At 42.2% G+C, this 16,660-nt stretch overlaps 1 protein-coding gene across 1 annotated transcript in view; it reads right to left on the bottom strand.

The window, feature by feature from the left end:
- ANAPC4 (anaphase promoting complex subunit 4) overlaps positions 1-14,064 on the bottom strand; it is a 42,503-nt gene extending 28,439 nt beyond the window's left edge. The window contains exons 1-11 of the mRNA XM_081876265.1: positions 13,806-14,064; positions 12,452-12,619; positions 11,270-11,375; positions 10,299-10,431; positions 9,250-9,324; positions 8,120-8,146; positions 7,979-8,023; positions 5,418-5,502; positions 3,750-3,860; positions 2,756-2,839; positions 1,381-1,467 (exon numbers count right to left, since the gene is read on the bottom strand). Coding sequence (XP_081732391.1) covers positions 1,381-1,467; positions 2,756-2,839; positions 3,750-3,860; positions 5,418-5,502; positions 7,979-8,023; positions 8,120-8,146; positions 9,250-9,324; positions 10,299-10,431; positions 11,270-11,375; positions 12,452-12,559 — 861 coding nt within the window. The 5' untranslated portion in view covers positions 12,560-12,619; positions 13,806-14,064. The remainder of the gene's footprint in view (positions 1-1,380; positions 1,468-2,755; positions 2,840-3,749; positions 3,861-5,417; positions 5,503-7,978; positions 8,024-8,119; positions 8,147-9,249; positions 9,325-10,298; positions 10,432-11,269; positions 11,376-12,451; positions 12,620-13,805) is intronic.
- Positions 14,065-16,660: the final 2,596 nt, after the last annotated feature.

Here is a 16,660-nt window from a genome sequence, read left to right as displayed (position 1 = left end):
AGGTGACACACCGTACTCGTTGTTGAATGGCAGAAAACCCCAGGTTCACTTTCTGCGCAAGTTTGGATCTCCTGCGGTTGTCCCTGTGCCTAAGGCTTTGCAAGGGCCAGATGGAGCCAAAGTCCAGAAAATGATCTTCTGTGGGTATGAGCCAGATGCTCGTGCATGGAGATTTGCTTACCCGTCAGGTGATCAGAGTAAGGTGCTGATCAGTAAACACGCTGAATTCTTTGAGCAGGATGAAAGGCCAAAGTTTTCTGCACAGCGTGATGTTCTTTCAGAATGTCTCTCTGATCCAGAGGACAGTTCTGGTGAGGAGGAAGAAGAGGCTGAGTCTGCTGATGACGACCAGGTCACTGACCAGGGTCAGGAGCAGGGTGGGGCGTCTCCACAAGTTGTTAGGAAAGGACAGCCCAAGAGTGAGCCTAGTTCTCCTGTAAGTGTAATGGAGAGGATTCGAAGACGCTTTAAGTCAGAGGGGGAATCCTGTGATGCAGAGGACACACCTGCTGGTGACAGTGAGCCAGAGGAAACACCAGAGTTTGTGCCTAGGCGATCCAGTCGCACAACCAAGGGTATTCCACCTGAGAGGTACCAGGCCACAGGTACGTGGGTAAGTTTCGCACAGTGCGATTCTGAGAGTTGTGAGGTGATTCCACAGATGCCCAACAGGTACGCCAAGGTAGGGCGCAAGGCATTGGGGAAGGGATTGATCTCACAGGGTGTTGCTAAAGATGTTACACAGGTCTTGTCAGAAAGCAACGCAAGGGGGTGTGTGAGGGTTCAGAACTTAACTGGTTAAGTGTTCTGAGGTGTGCGTCACTTTCTGATGTGACGTCAGCTATGGAAGCTGGGAGGAGTCTGGGAGGAGACTGTACTGTTGTTGTTCTCTCTGTGTGTCTTGAGAGAGACGGACATGGCTGCAAGCAGTGATGGACAAATGTTTGAATAAAAGCTGTAAATAGACGAATCTGTCTGTGTATGCTTGCATGGAGCAAGGGAGAAAAAGACTGTTTTACACCGCTGTATGCTACTCTGCTAAGCCGTGGCCAAAGAGACAGCAGACTTTGTTGCGCAGCTGAGAAAGAAGCGTGCCGGACGCTGCGAATGACTGATTGGGATCGTAAAGCTGTCTGAGATCGCGGCTCCATCGATCAAGCTCAGAGATCGATTTCCGCATAAAAACATCAAACATTAAAAAATTCCTCACCCTCTAGACCAGGCATGGGGGCATGGTGTCATTATAAGTGGACTACCTAGTCTTGAACATAGCATCTGCAACTCTGAGAATAACCTGTTCCTATTCTTCACATGGGAAAAATATTACAAGAAGCAGTATTAAAATAACGATCACCTGAATTGGAAGAGTTTTCACAATACCTGCACAAATTTGGTTAGCCGTGAATCCATCTGCATCAATATTTCTTCCCAAGCTTCACACATACATGTCAGCGACAGCTTTATATACTGTTTACAAACAGAGAAAGGACAGAAATGCCTACCTTTTTCTATAGTATTGGAAACAAATGCAATTTTACAGAAAGAAATCTGCCGTAATAATTAAATTCAATCAACCTCAATGCATGGTTTTCATTAAAATATTTTAAAATTGCATAGTGCCATCACTATCAAAATCAGATAAATGCAGTTTAAAACTGCATAAAACCAATGATTATCACACACACACAAAATCCCTTCTTTCCTCCGATCCTAGATTAAGTTAAAATGGAATTAAAACACACTGGCAGCCTGATCCTCACTACATTTACTTGGAAGTAGTTCAATGAAACTTATCCTTAGGACAACAGTCTAATAATAATAATAATAATAATAATAATAATAATAATAATAATAATTTATTATTTATACCCCGCCCATCTGGCTGGGCTTCCCCAGCCACTCTGGGCGGCTTCCAAAAAAATATTAAAATACTGTAATACATCAAACATTAAAAGCTTCCCTAAACAGGGCTGCCTTCAGATGTCTTCTAAAAGTCTGGTAGTTGTTGTTCTCTTTGACATCTGGTGGGAGGGCGTTCCACAGGGAGGGCGCCACTACCGAGAAGGCCCTCTGCCTGGTTCCCTGTAACTTGGCTTCTCGCAGTGAGGGAACCGCCAGAAGGCCCTCGGTGCTGGATGGGGGTGGAGATGCTCCTTCAGATATACTGGACCGAGGCCGTTTAGGGCTTTAAAAGTCAGCACCAACACTTTGAATTGTGCTCGGAAATGTACTGGGAGCCAATGTAGGTCTTTCAAGAGCTTATATGGTCTCGGCAGCCGCTCCCAGTCACCAGTCTGGCTGCCGCGTTCTGGATTAGTTGTAGTTTCCGGGTCACCTTCAAAGGTAGCCCCACGTAGAGCGCATTGCAGTAGTCCAAGCGGGCGATAACCAGAGCATGCACCACTCTGGCGAGACAGTCTGCAGGCAGATAAGGTCTCAGCCTACGTACCAGGTGGAGCTGGTAAACAGCTGCCCTGGACACGGATTTGACCTGCGCCTCCATGGACAGCTCTGAGTCCAAAATTACTCCCAGGCTGCGCACCTGGTCCTTCAGGGGCACAGTTACCCCATTCAGGACCAGGGAATCCTCCACACCTGCCCGCCTCCTGTACCCCCCAAACAGTACTTCTGTCTTGTCAGGATTCAATCTCAATCTGTTTTCTCAATGATGGATCAATTTAATCTAGACAAGTTAAACCAAGTGGATTTAATCCATTGGGACTGCAAAATGGGCCAGAGAATTTTAATACAGTACCTGCAGGAGAGTTGAAATGTGTGTGAATTTTCTAGCCATTCGAGTCACTTCTGGTAAATAGGTTGAGAGCAAACTGGTGTCCAACTATAGCAGGAAGAGAATAAAATTATAGCCAGAGGAAATTACACCACCTGGGTTTTTTTGAGCAGCCCCACATATAATGTGTTTAGACCAAGCCTGAACAGATAGGGGCAGGAATTAAATTAGTCCCTTTTTTCAGCAAAAGGTGAAAATGCGCAAGGTTTTCTCTAAGAAAAGATTAGAAGGTACGGCCTTTTATTTTTCATGTTGAAGGAATGCCGCTGAAACTTGTATTTTATTTTTTTATAATTTTTTAATATTTTTATTAAGTACAAATTAGAAAACATACATATTCACAACAAAAGAAAATACAAAAGAAAATACATCTAACCAAGGAAAAAAAATTAGAGAATATTTTGTCTCTTTTCATATTTACAGTTATTTATACCTCTATAAAATGCTATTCACAATAAAGCAGTGAAACGAAAGATATCAGAAAAAAGAACAAAGAAAAAATAAAGAAGTAAAAGAAGAAGATCATAGGTGAAAATTTTTAAAAGTAGATAAGTACTCACAATACATAGCCGTTTCCTATCTATATTTATATTCAATTGTATAATTTCATCTTGTCCTTATCTACCTTAGATAAAGTGTGGTGTTTTTTTTTTTTTTAAAAAAAAAGACTTCCACCGTTTACCTCACGCGTTTTTAATAATCCGTTCGTCAGAACCTCTGTTCTTCATCTGTTCTTCATATTTTCCCTTTGGATTTCCTTAATGTCTCACTTTGTATTTTTTATATTACGCCACTGAAACTTATAAATGTCATCCCAGCAAGCCAAATTTTAACACAGGTGCTCAGAAACATTCCGAATACATCCACTGTAGAGTGGAACTGACAAGGATGATTTATCCCAAAAAACCCCAACCCAGAGCAAAACATTGCCACTAAGTATTTCTGCAGTTTTACTCACTTGGAAGTATGTTATTTCTGGCTCACTTTCTGGAGAAACTTCTACTTTTGTAATAACCGACAGGGATTTCAAGTCACTTGATAAGCACAAAGCAAGGCAAGAACCAGTCACCTACAAGAAAACAATGCAAAGGTTATACACCTAATTTTCTTAGTATTGAGGAATGAATCACGTTTCATACAATTAAAACTGTATAGTTCTTGTAAAATGAAAATCAGATAGGTGGGACTTGGGGAAGCCCACTTAACAATGTTTAGAAAAATAAGGATATGACAAGAATTTGTTTGTATTGTTTGTCTTTTCTGTTTGTGTTTTTTATTTGTGTTATAAAATGAATAAAAATATTTGGGGGAAAATAAAACTGTATAGTTCTTTTCCTCCAGTTTCAAAAGCACATCTCTGAGTCCACAGGATTGCAGCCTGTGTGCATTTGCTAAAATCTGTTTAAAATACTATTACACCTCACTGAGAGCAAAAAAAAAAAAAAGGTGTACAGTGGTACCTCAGGTTACATACGCTTCAGGTTACACACTCCGCTAACCCAGAAATAGTACCTTGGGTTAAGAAATTTGCTTCAGGATGAGAACAGAAATCGCACGACGGCAGCGGGAGGCCCCATTAGCTAAAGTGGTGCTTCAGGTTAAGAACAGTTTCAGGTTAAGACCGGACCTCTGGAATGAATTAAATACTTAACCTGAGGTACCACTGTACTTTTTTATTCACCATTAAAGAAGCTTGTCTTAATTATACAGTGCAATATGTTTTGATTAGGGTTGACATGTTTTCTTTTTCCATGTGTGCATGCAGGGGGGATGTGGGAGCCTAGGAGGACGAAATAACTTTGGGGAGGGAATTTCATATCTTTAGAGCAGCTGAGTATGTGCAGTGGAGAGGTGTCTTTAAATGCTGCAGTGAAAAGAAAAGTTACCGTATTTTTCGCCCTATAGGATGCATAAGGCGCAGCTAGGGGTTTTTTTTGGGGGGGGGAATTCCCCCGACCCTAGCCCCCAGAACAGGCAACTCTCCGCAAGCCCAGCGCAGGGCTCCCGCACCTTGTGGAGAGCTGCGCAAAGCCTGGAGAGCTAGAGCAGTCGGTGCGCACTGACCCCTGCATTCGCCCCATAGGACGCACACACATTTCCCCTTCATTTTTGGAGGGGGAAAAGTGCGTCCTATAGGGCGAAAAATACGGTACATTCTTGTCAGTCTTGTGCAGGGGAGGAGGAGTTTGGATTTGATACCCCGCTCTATCACTACCAAAAGGAGTCTCAAAGCGGCTAACATTCTCCTTTTCCTTCTTCCCCCACAACAAACACTCTGTGAGGTGAGTGGGGCTGAGAGACTTCAGAGAAGTGTGACTGGCCCAAGGTCACCCAGCAGCTGCATGTGGAGGAGCGGAGATGCGAACCCGGTTCACCAGATTACGAGTATGCTACTCTTAACCACTACACCACACTGGCTCTCAGGGGAGTTGTGTCTCAGCGGCAGCTGATCTACTTTGCCTGCAGAAGCTTGCTGGTTCAATTTTTCAAGAGTCAACTCTCTCCTTCCATCTTTAGAAGACTTGACTTTTAACATTCAGAAGCGGGATTTATCTAAGAAGATCTATTGGAAAGCTGTGGAACCATGCTCTGCAGAAGTGGGGCGGCAACTGCAAGACCTACTCACCCCCGTTACTGTAGCTATCTTGTACATCCCATAAGCGTAGATCTCAATAAACCCAGCATTGCCCCCAAGAACCAGAGCATTCAGCCTAAAGAGAGAGATAATCAGGGCATGGAAATTAGGAAGCACCCTTATACATTAGCAATCCCACCTGCCTGTTTATTTAAAATATTTATACAACAGCCTTCATAAAAATATTATTATTATTATTATTATTACTATTAAGCATTACCTGACATTTTCAGAAGGTAAAATTACAATTCTTTGGTTTTCCGAAAGCAGTAGACCTATGAAGCTAAATGTTGTCCAGTCGCAAAAATTATAGATTTGAATTCCTTACACTCAAAACGTATTTTTAAGACTGAAGAAATTTGCAAAAATTAAGTTTCACCCACTAAAATGACATGTCCTATAAGTGTGCCTTTTACCCCAAGCTCAGGTTGAGACGGAGGGAAATATAAGGCAACTTACTGTTTCAAAACAAAAGTTGCCTGCACGGTTCTCCCACTGCTTATCCCCCAGAAACGGATATTAAGACATTTACTGCCTCTGAACCTGAGGAGTCGGAGAGTTTAGCTCTTGTGCTCAGGAACCCTTGATGGATTTCCCCTCCGCTAATTTGTCTTACCTCTTTTAAAGCCACTTAAGTCAGTGCACGTCGCCACAGCTTGCGGGATTTGCAAGATGGGAAGTGAGCAAAAGTGCAAAATTCAGATCCGAAGGCCCCTTCTAATATTTTCATATTTTCGTTCCCAATGTCAGAAACACACCAGAGCCAAAACAACTAAATGCTGCCCTCCGCTGATCAACGGAGTAAAGTACTCTTCTCAAACTTTAGGTTGCTGTTAGACTGTAACTGAATTCTCCCTAACCTTTTGTTGTTTTGGCTTGTGGTTAATGAGAATTAACACAAGCTGGAGAGCACTAAGATGAGAAATTTCTTCTAGAATCTCCCAAATTATTTGGTTCTTATAGGGACAGAACTAGGGACGCGGGTGGCGCTGTGGGTTAAACCACAGAACCTAGGACTTGCCGATCAGAAGGTCAGCGGTTTGAATCCCCGCGACGGGATGAGCTCCCGTTGCTCAGTCCCTGCTCCTGCTAACCTAGCAGTTCAAAAGCACGTCAAAGTGCAAGTAGATAAATAGGCACCACTCCGGCGGGAAAGTGAATGGCGTTTCCATGCGCTGCTCTGGTTCGCCAGAAGCGGCTTAGTCATGCTGGCCACATGACCTGGAAGCTGTACTGCGGTTCCCTTGGCCAATAAAGCGAGATGAGCGCCGCAACCCCAGAGTCGGCCACGACTGGACCTAATGGTTAGGGGTCCCTTTACCTTTATAGGGACAAAACTACCTAAATTGTATAGAAATTTATTCATGTATGTGACTATAGCAGCAAGAAAGTTACTCTCCCCCAAATGGAAAGAAGCAGAAGTCCCAGCGAAGGAAGAATGGATACAGAAACTTATGGAATGGAGAAACTGACCAGAAGAATAAGAAATCAAGATAAACTTTTTTTTATAAAAGAATGGAAATGGGTTTATTGAATATTTACAGATAAACTGCAAACAGATAAAAACACTGGAAGGATTATTGTAATAACCTGGCAGTTCCCTCACTGCGGGAAGTGAGGTTACAGGGAACCAGGCAGAGGGCCTTCTCGGTGGTGGCGCCCACCCTGTGGAACGCCCCTCCATCAGATATCAAGGAAATAAACAACTATCTGACTTTTAGAAGACATCTGAAGGCAGCCCCGTTTAGGGAAGTTTTTAATGTTTGATGTTTTATCGTGTTTTTAACATTCTATTGGGTGAGTGACTGAGGAAACCCAGCCAGATGTGGAGGGTATAAATAATAAATTATTATTATCACCTGCAGTTTCATAAGAGTTTATATTTAAAGTAGATAATTAAGTGAGCCAATTAAATGAATTTGGACATGCAGAAGATATTAAAAAATAAATTAAGGAACCACAAGAAGAGGGGGAAGGAAGTCAAACTTTGAAATGTTAAAATGATTGTAAAATTAATGAAATGTATAAATTTGAAACATATAAATAAAAAAAGGGGGGGGGAAATCAGAACTTCTTTCATTCTCAGTATCAACAACATAATTTGGAAAGCTGTTTGTTTGCTATGCATTTGGACACAATTTAAGAGATTGTAACCAAATTTTGCATGATGGGCTGAAAGTTTCAAAACTGCCCTGGTATGTTGTTTGTGTGTTTTTTTGGCTTCTTAGAATTCCCAAGCAACTGATTCAAGAAGAAGAAGAAGAAGAGTTTGGATTTGATATCCCGCCTTTCACTCCCCTTCAGGAGTCTCAAAGCGGCTAACGTTCTCCTTTCCCTTCCTCCCCCACAACAAACACTCTGTGAGGTGAGTGGGGCTGAGAGACTTCCGAGAAGTGTGACTAGCCCAAGGTCACCCAGCAGCTGCATGTGGAGGAGCGGGGACTCGAACCCGGTTCCCCAGATTACAAGACTACCGCTCTTAACCACTACACCACACTGGCTCAAGGCTGCTGGTTGTACATAAACCAAATTAGAATGAAAAATTAATTTACCTGACATCTCCCATGAGTTTCATAATCTCATCTGATTTTTCTTCACTGAAACGCAATATTTTAAAATATCAGTTGCAAAACGAAACATGTTATGTCCTCGTAACTAAAAACGAAAAGCTAGAAACAAAAAATGAGCCTCACCTGAAAATTTTTGCAGTGGTACTGTAGCTATGTTTAAAAAAAAGGGGGGGGGAATGTCAGCACATTCAATTATATCTTCTTAGTAAAAATCAGACATTCATGTAGGCCATAGAAGGACAACCGTACGCATGATTTTCATAAATGCGCAGAGGATTGTGGCCTTACTTTGGAAGCAAGCTTCACGTAACTCAATGGTGTTTACTTTTGAGTAGACGTTCTTAGCATTAGCATAAAGAAATAGAACAGGCTTCCTCAACCTCGGCCCTCCAGATGTTTTGAGACTACAATTCCCATCATCCCTGACCACTGGTCCTGCTAGCTAGGGATTATGGGAGTTGTAGGCCAAAAACATCTGGTGGGCCGAGGTTGAGGAAGCCTGAAGTGGAATATGCCTGGCAACCAAGTCACATGTTCTCTTTTATGGTATCAACAGAAACCAACACAGTAAAAACTTTCAAGAACAACTTCAGAAAATGAAATTTATACATAAAGAAATAAGCTTCAGTCATTGATCTACTCAGAAGGCCTGCAAAAACCTATGTGGTGGACCTGTAAAAGGGTAAAAGAGTATTGGGAAACAATCCATAATGAATGGGGGGAAATGTTTTAAAGTACTTTTAAAAACAAACAAACCTGAGTCCTTTCTGTTGGGGATAATTCATGATGGAAATTCCAGGTGTCAAAAAAGGCTATTAATATATGTCACTACTGCCCCCCCCCCATGTTTTGTTAGCCCCAAAACGGAAAACGAGCGAGGTCCCAACCAAAGAAGAATTGCAACTTAAACTGATGAAATATGAGCAGCTTATAGAATAAGAGAACAAGAAGAATGCATGTTTAAAGAAGATTGGGAAATGTTTATATGGGGGGGAATTGTATAGACTTGAAAACGTTGGCAGCATTACGATAAATTCAAGAGTGTAAATAAATTTTGATAGATGTAATAATGGAGTACTGAATGGTTTAGTTTGTATAAAATATGCAGGAGTTCATGATATGCAAAAGGAACCATGGAAAGAGAAGAAGGAAAGTCATTGATATTTTACGGTTGCTTAAATGAATATTTTTAATTGTTAAACAGAAATACCCCCCACCCCACAGATAGCATAGCTTGAAAGCTCAACACTTACTTCTTCGGCAATGCTGGTAGTTTTGGAAGAAGAAGATTAGACTCGTCCTCCGCATTATAAAAGGAAGTGAGGACACTGAAAGGGAAGATAAAAAGGCTCTTTGGGTTATGCCAAAACTAATATGACAAAAAAAATTGACAGGTTGGAAAGTCAGATAGAAAGTAATACCATATTCTAAAATGTCTGGCCTTTCTTCTAAAAATAGCTGTATTTAAATACAGTTCTTTCACAGGAGTTATCAAGCTAAGTTAAATTTTAAAATGTGGAAGCGTCATCAGTTATGCAATAGGCAGTCTCTTGCTCTGGATTAGCTTTCACACGGCACAGATATGCTTCTATGGTTTTTTAAACACAGTCCCTTCATTTCTAGGTTATTGGATTTTGGTTTCCTTTAAGTATAGGACATATTATTGAACTTTTTTAAAGGCACAGATGGAGACTAATCTTCATTTAAAAATCCCAGCTGTTTATATTGCAAATCGTGTGACAATTATATCAATACAATGGATAATGTCCAATGAATTCATACTCAAAATAGACCAACTGAAATCAATGGACTTAAAAGTTCATTGAGTTCTGCTCCAAATAAAAGTTCATCAGATACCAACCAGTATTAAAAGTAACTTATATTAAAACCCAATACAGTGGTACCTCGGATTACAAACTTAATTCGTTCTGAAGGTCTGTTCTTAACCTGAAACTGTTCTTAACCTGAAGCACCACTTTAGCTAATGGGGCCTGCTACTGCCGCTGCACGATTTCTGTTCTTATCCTGAAGCAAAGTTCTTAACCTGAGGTAATATTTCTGGGTTAGCGGAGTCTGTAACCTGAAGCGTATGTAACCTGAAGCGTATGTAACCTGAGGTACCACTGTAGTCGTACACGTAATTATAATGCAACGGAATACAGAGGAAGTTCAAACTTCCCAGAAAGCTAAAGAAAGCTCTCAATTTTTGTAAATTTGCAAATGTTTCCCCATTTGGCAACTGCAAGCGGTTTGCACCAGAGGTTGCCAGATGAATGGCCCTCATTCTGTGCCTCGCTCCTACCTGCTTTCTTCTGTAACTTCCATCCAGTGCATATAAGTGATAGGAGCATCTACCGAGAAAGAATGGAGACTCTCTGGTTTCTCCACGTCACACAAGATAACTTGCTTAGTATCCGCAAGAGCAAAAGCCAAAACTGCAGAAGGAATGGGGAAATGGTAAATACACAATGCACAAGAGACCACCTCTTCGGTACATGCCAGTGATGAAAAGCAATGGACATAACAAACCATGGTTGAAGCAAACCATGGTTGAGCGCAAACCAAAACCATCACTTGCTGTCAGCAATACGCCAAACTGAGCTGTAGTGTCAAAGGACTGCCTTTTTCAGGGTTAGCATTGACAGCTTTTTGAGAGTGAATGAATGACACGTTCCTTCGATTTAATATTTAAACAACTAGGAATAATCATAGTTTAGAGGTCCCGGGCCTAAAGGAAGTCAGATTATCCTCCACCAGGGCCAGGGCCTTCTCAGTGATGGCTCCGACCTGGTAGAATGCTCTGTCCCATGAGACCAGGGCCCTGCAGGATTTATTTTCCATCCACAGGGCCTGTAAGACAGAGCTATTCCACCTGGCTTTCAATTTGAACTTAGCCTGATCTTTTATTCCCCTTCCTTCCCTCCTTCTCCCCTTTTTTATGAAGATTACCTGCTCTGGAATCCCACAGCTAATTCTCCTCTGGTCTCCTCACTGGCCCAAACAGGACTAATTTAGCTAGCTATCCCTGGTGATCATCTAATGTTTATTGGATGGATTTCCCCCCTAAATTGATTTTGAATTTATTGTTATTCATGTTTTATACTGTATTTTATGCTGTTTTTGTTGCACCAATTAAGTGTTTCAAATTTGTTGTTAGCCGCCCTGAGCCCAGTTTTCTGAACCTGGAAGGGTGGGGCATAAATATATTATTATTATTATTATTATTATTATTATTATTATTATTATTATTAAACGCTATTTGTTGCACATTACTTTTGCCATCTGGCCTCCACGCAAGGGCCGTCACTTCCTTCCCGGTGCTTTCGCTGGGTGGCAAACTCCACAATCGCTGGAAGTTTGCAAGGCGATGAAGCAAAACCTAAGAATTGAGAAGAATTGAGAATTGAGCATTGAGAAGAATGGTAGAAACATTCAGACTTCCTCTCTACAGTACAAAAGGAGGCTGTGATTTTATGAAACGGCTTAAGAAAATGCAGTTTAAAAAAAGAAAAGAAACCCAGTTTGGACATAAGGTTTTTGCAATTACCTTTTCCCCAAAAACACACAGAGAAAAGCTTATACTCTAATCTAGAGGAAATAGTCTACTGCCCGGTCAGATGTGATCTGATGTATCCTAGCTGATTTTATCTGGTACAGTCCAATAGCTTTTATTAGATTTTTAAAAAATTGTTCTTAAAAAGTCTAGGTTTGCAATGGATTGGGAGCGCATAGGATGAAGGAGGGTAACAAAATCAACTAGGCTTTTCTTGCTCCCATTTTTTAAAACACGAAGTAGTGTTAGCTACTTGTTTGAAAGAAGTATGTAGAAATTAGCATGCCCTTCCCAATATTTGTTTCCAGAACTGTTTTGAAGCAACGCCTTACTAGGATAACAAAGTGCTAACTTTTAATCATACTTACTTTCTTCAACCAACTGAGAGATCATATACATTTTCTGGTGGGTTTTCTACGAATGTGCCCCTCTTGCCATTTGAAAGCAGACTTAAATTTCAAAAATGTTTGTTCATGTGTGTCTGTGTGTGTGTTTTTCTGTTCCATGCATGAATTTTCCATTAATTCCCATGCATGAGTTTTCCATTAATTTCCTTTGACTAGCATATAACTTATTAAATGCCAATAAAATCTTAAAATGCAAAAAAAAAAAAAAGTTTTATTCACAACTCTGGAGATATTTTAATGACATATTATTTTTACAAATATTATGATTCTTGTTCCCATAAGGTAGATGCCATGTTAGGGTATAAGAAAGCAGCAAGACAATCACTTGCTAATTGCCATCTCATGTAGCTGACAAATCTGGTTCCATCTTGTGTTACGTTATAAAGGATTCACGGAACTATTTTTTAAACTACCTCGTTTCAGACCAGACTCAAGACTTTCCAAAAATTTACCACTGTTACATACTGCTCTCTGTAGTGCATTTGACCACCTTACCTCTCCAACTTTGTTTGCAAGAGCGATCAAATCCCTCTTAGGGGACCAGGCCATGAAAATGACTTCTTGAGGAAGCTGTTTTTCCCCAACCTGCCGAAAAGCAGGCATAGCGGCAGCGATGACTCCACAGAAGCAGGACAAATAATACAGATCGGATATGTGATGGACCTGTAAAAGGGTAAAAGAGTATTGGGAAAGAATTTATAATGGAAAACGAGCGAGGTCCCAACTAAAGAAGAATGGCAACTTACAACTGATGGAATATGCAGTTACAGAATAAGAGAACAAGAACAACATATGTTTAAAGAAGATTATTGAATATATGGAGGGGGAATTGTATACATTTGAAAACATTGTCAGCATTAAGATAAACTCAACAGTGTAAATAAGTTTTGATGGAAGTAATAATGGAAACTGGAGACACAATGAGGCTGAGGGAACATTTTATCATATGTGGTGGACTTGTAAAAGGGTAAGAGAGTATTGGGAAACAATTTATAATTAATTAAAAAAATGTTTAAAGTACTTTTCCCCAAAACCCCAGAGTCCTTTCCGTTGGGGATAATTCAGACTGAAATTCCCAGGTGTCAGAAAAGGCTATTTATGTATGCCACTACTGCAGCCCGTAAAAGGGACCTGGGTGGCACTGTGGGTTAAACCACAGAGCCTAGGGCTTGCCGATCGGAAGGTCGGCAGTTCGAATCCACACGACGGGGTGAGCTCCCGTTGCTCGGTCCCAGCTCCTGCCAACCTAGCAGTTCGAAAGCACACCAGTGCAAGTAGATAAATAGGTATTGCTCCAGGGGGAAGGTAAACGGCGTTTCCGTGTGCTGCTCTGGTTTGCCAGAAGCGGCTTCGTCATGCTGGCCACATGACCCGGAAGCTGTCTGTGGACAAACGCCGGCTCCCTTGGCCTGTAAAGCGAGATGAGCATGCAACCCCAAAGTCGGTCACGACTGGACCTAATGGTCAGGGGTCCCTTTGCTGCAAGCCTGTGTTTTGTTAGTCCAAAAATGGAAAATGAGCGAGGTCCCAACCAAAGAAGAATGGCAACTTAAGTTGACAGAATATGCACAACTTGTGGACCTAACTTCTAGAATAAGAGAACAAGAAGAATGTAGGTTTAAAGATCAGAAAACCTCTATTGACTATATCGGGGGAGGGAATTGTGTACGTTTGAAAACGTTGGCAGCATTGAGATAAATTCAGCAGTGTAAGTAAGTTTTGATGGGTGGAATAATGGAACGCTAAATGTTTTCATTTATACAGAATATGCAGGGATTTATGTTATGCAAAATGAACCATGGAAAGAGAAGGGAAGTCATATATATAGAAAGAGAGATGTAAACTATACCTGGTGGCGCCACTCCTCTCCTTTTTGCAATCGGAAGGGATGCTCTTGGTCCCTTCCTGCGCCTCGGCCGATCCGGTTTACCCAAAGCCAGCAGCTGCTCCCTTTGCCATCGCTAGGACGCACCCGGCGCCCGGAGATCCCGTCCCTCGGAGATCCAGTCCTCTCGCCCCCAAGCGCTCCGTTTCTCCCGCGCAACCTGCGCCGGCCGAAAAGGCCCAACCTCCGGAAGCGGCGTCGCTTCTCCTCCGGTGGGGAAGGAAAGGGGAGTGACTCCGGAGCGGGAGGCGGGCGCTGCGCGCTCTCCAACGCCGCCCACCAGGCTGGGCGCGCGCTTCTGCTTTGCTGCGCCGCTTCGGAAAAGGCGACAGCAGGCAGAGGGAGGGGGAAATCTTTTTACAGACCTCCCCCCTTGATTAGCATTATATATCATTATTATTCTATTAGTATTACAGATTGTGATGATCATTATGATCACTACTGTAGTGCGTACCTCGCCTTTTCCCCCTGACCAGGGAAGGGACTCAAGGCAGCTTACAGATAAAACGGAAACTGGAAACGCAATAGGTGAATCATTAAAAAAAAGCAAATATTAAACATGAATGGAATCGAAGCACAACAAAAACAGCAGGGCAACTGACGGACTCAGCTGATAAAATAGTGCATAATGTTTTATTAGGTTTTTGTATGTATGCTGGAAGCCGACCAGAGTGGCTGGGGCAACGCAGCCAAATGGGCAGGGTATAAATAATTTTTTTTATATTATTATTATTAGTCAGATGGGTGGGGTATATAATAATATAATATTATTACTATTAACTGCTAAAAACATAGGGTGGGAAACAATGACTTTAAAAGCAGTTAAACATTAATAGGATTGATATTCTATGTACAGACATACCACGGGTTACAGATGCTTCCAGTTGTGTTTTCTCGGGTTGCGGATCGCCAAAACCCGGAAGTACCGGAACGGGTTACTTCCGGGTTTTGGCGGTCACGCATGCGCAGAAGCACTAAATCGTGCTTTGCACATGCGCAGATGCACCACTGCGGGTTGCGGATGTTGCGGGTTGTGGATGTGCATCCCGGATGGATCACGTTCACAACCCAAGCGTCCACTGTATATATCTAGAAACTATTGAAAACACACAGTTACAGTGGTGCCTCGCAAGACGAATGCCTTGTAAGACGAAAAACTCGCAAAACGAAAGAGTTTTTCGTTTTTTGAGTTGCTTCGCAAGACGGATTTCCCTATGGGTTTGCTTCGCAAGACGAAAACGTCTTGCAAGTTTGTTTCCTTTGTCTTGCAAGTTTGTTTCCTTTTTCTTAAAACCGTGCATTCAGGGGGTGCAGTTGCGACTTGACTTCGAGGAGCAACTCATAGCACGCGGTGTGGTAGCCTTTTTTGAGGTTTTTGAAGACTTTGGTGATTTTTGAAGCTTTTCCAAAATCCGTGCTTCGCAAGATGAAAAAATCGCAAGACGAAAAAACTCGCAGAACGAATTAATTTCATCTTGCGAGGTACCACTGTACCACAAAAACAGCACAGCACTAGGCAAGAAGGTTGTTTACCTGTGGGCAGAACAGCAAGAATGGAACCAGCCAAACTTCTCTAGGAAGTTGTCAGAGCAGCCACGAAGGACCTCTGCTCCCATCGAGCTATCACTGACTTGCTGTTTTTTATCCCCATAGGTAAAGGTAAAGGACCCCTGGCCGGTGAAGTCCAGTCAAAGGCGACTCGCTTTCAGGCCGAGGGAGCTGGCGTTTGTCCACAGGGATTCGAACCGCCGACCTTCTTATCAGGAAGCCCAAGAGGCTCAGTGGTTTAGACCACAGCGCCACCCGCGCTTGCCACTGCAAGAAGGGTGCAGTGGTAAACAGGATAAATCTGTAAGGAACCAGCCTAAATCATATCTAACAATGTGGATCTTGGAGGTAAAAGCAAGTGGAGGGCAACAAACGAAGGAAATGCAACAGACGCAGGTGGCACTGTGGGTTAAACCACAGAGCCTAGGGCTTGCCAATCAGAAAGTCGGCGGTTCGAATCCCCGCGGCGGGGTGAGCTCCCGTTGCTCGGTCCCTGCTCCTGCCAACCTAGCAGTTCGAAAGCACGTCAAAGTGCAAGTAGATAAATAGGTACCGCTCTGGCAGGAAGGTAAACGGCATTTCCGTGTGCCCTGGTTTCCGTCACGGTGTCCCGTTGTGCCAGAAGTGGTTTAGTCCTGCTGGCCACATGACCCGGAAGCTGTACGCCGGCTCCCTTGGCCAATAAAGCGAAATGAGCGCCGCAACCCCACAGTCGGTCACGACTGGACCTAATGGTCAGGGGTCCCTTTATCTTTACCTTTACCAGAAGAGAGGAATGCCTTCCCTAAATAGTTCCTTATTCCATGTTTGACTTTATCCATGTAAATATGCTGTGTGAATAGACCATTTCAGATCTGCATTTGTCCAGTCCTGTAAAGTGCTTCTGTCTTGTTAATAAGAGACTAGCTTACCATGTTCATACAATTGTGGGAAGTTAATTCTGGAGCCATTCTGACTATAAAACTTTCTATTTTAAATGAATAATCCTTAGGAGAGTTTTAGTTTTTATATCTCTAGTTGATTGGAGGCACCAAGTTCCATATCCATGGATACTGAATACTTGAATGGGCAATGGAATTCCTTGCTTAAGTAATTATGTTTGTTTTTTTAAAAAATATTTTATTTTGACAAAGTAATAATAATAAATAAATACGGAAAAAAATGTGCACCCCACCACCAAGACCGTTCCATTGTAACTACCCAACCTCCCAAAATTTCAATACCTCTTGCGATGGTTTGACCCCTTTCCGTTTTAACAGTACAAATTCTAC

Source organism: Podarcis erhardii (genome assembly GCF_964252035.2).
Source record: "Podarcis erhardii genome assembly, chromosome: 9".
Lineage (NCBI taxonomy): Eukaryota > Metazoa > Chordata > Lepidosauria > Squamata > Lacertidae > Podarcis > Podarcis erhardii.
The sequence above is the reverse complement of the archived record's forward strand: the minus strand, read 5'-3'. Positions and strand labels throughout refer to the sequence as shown.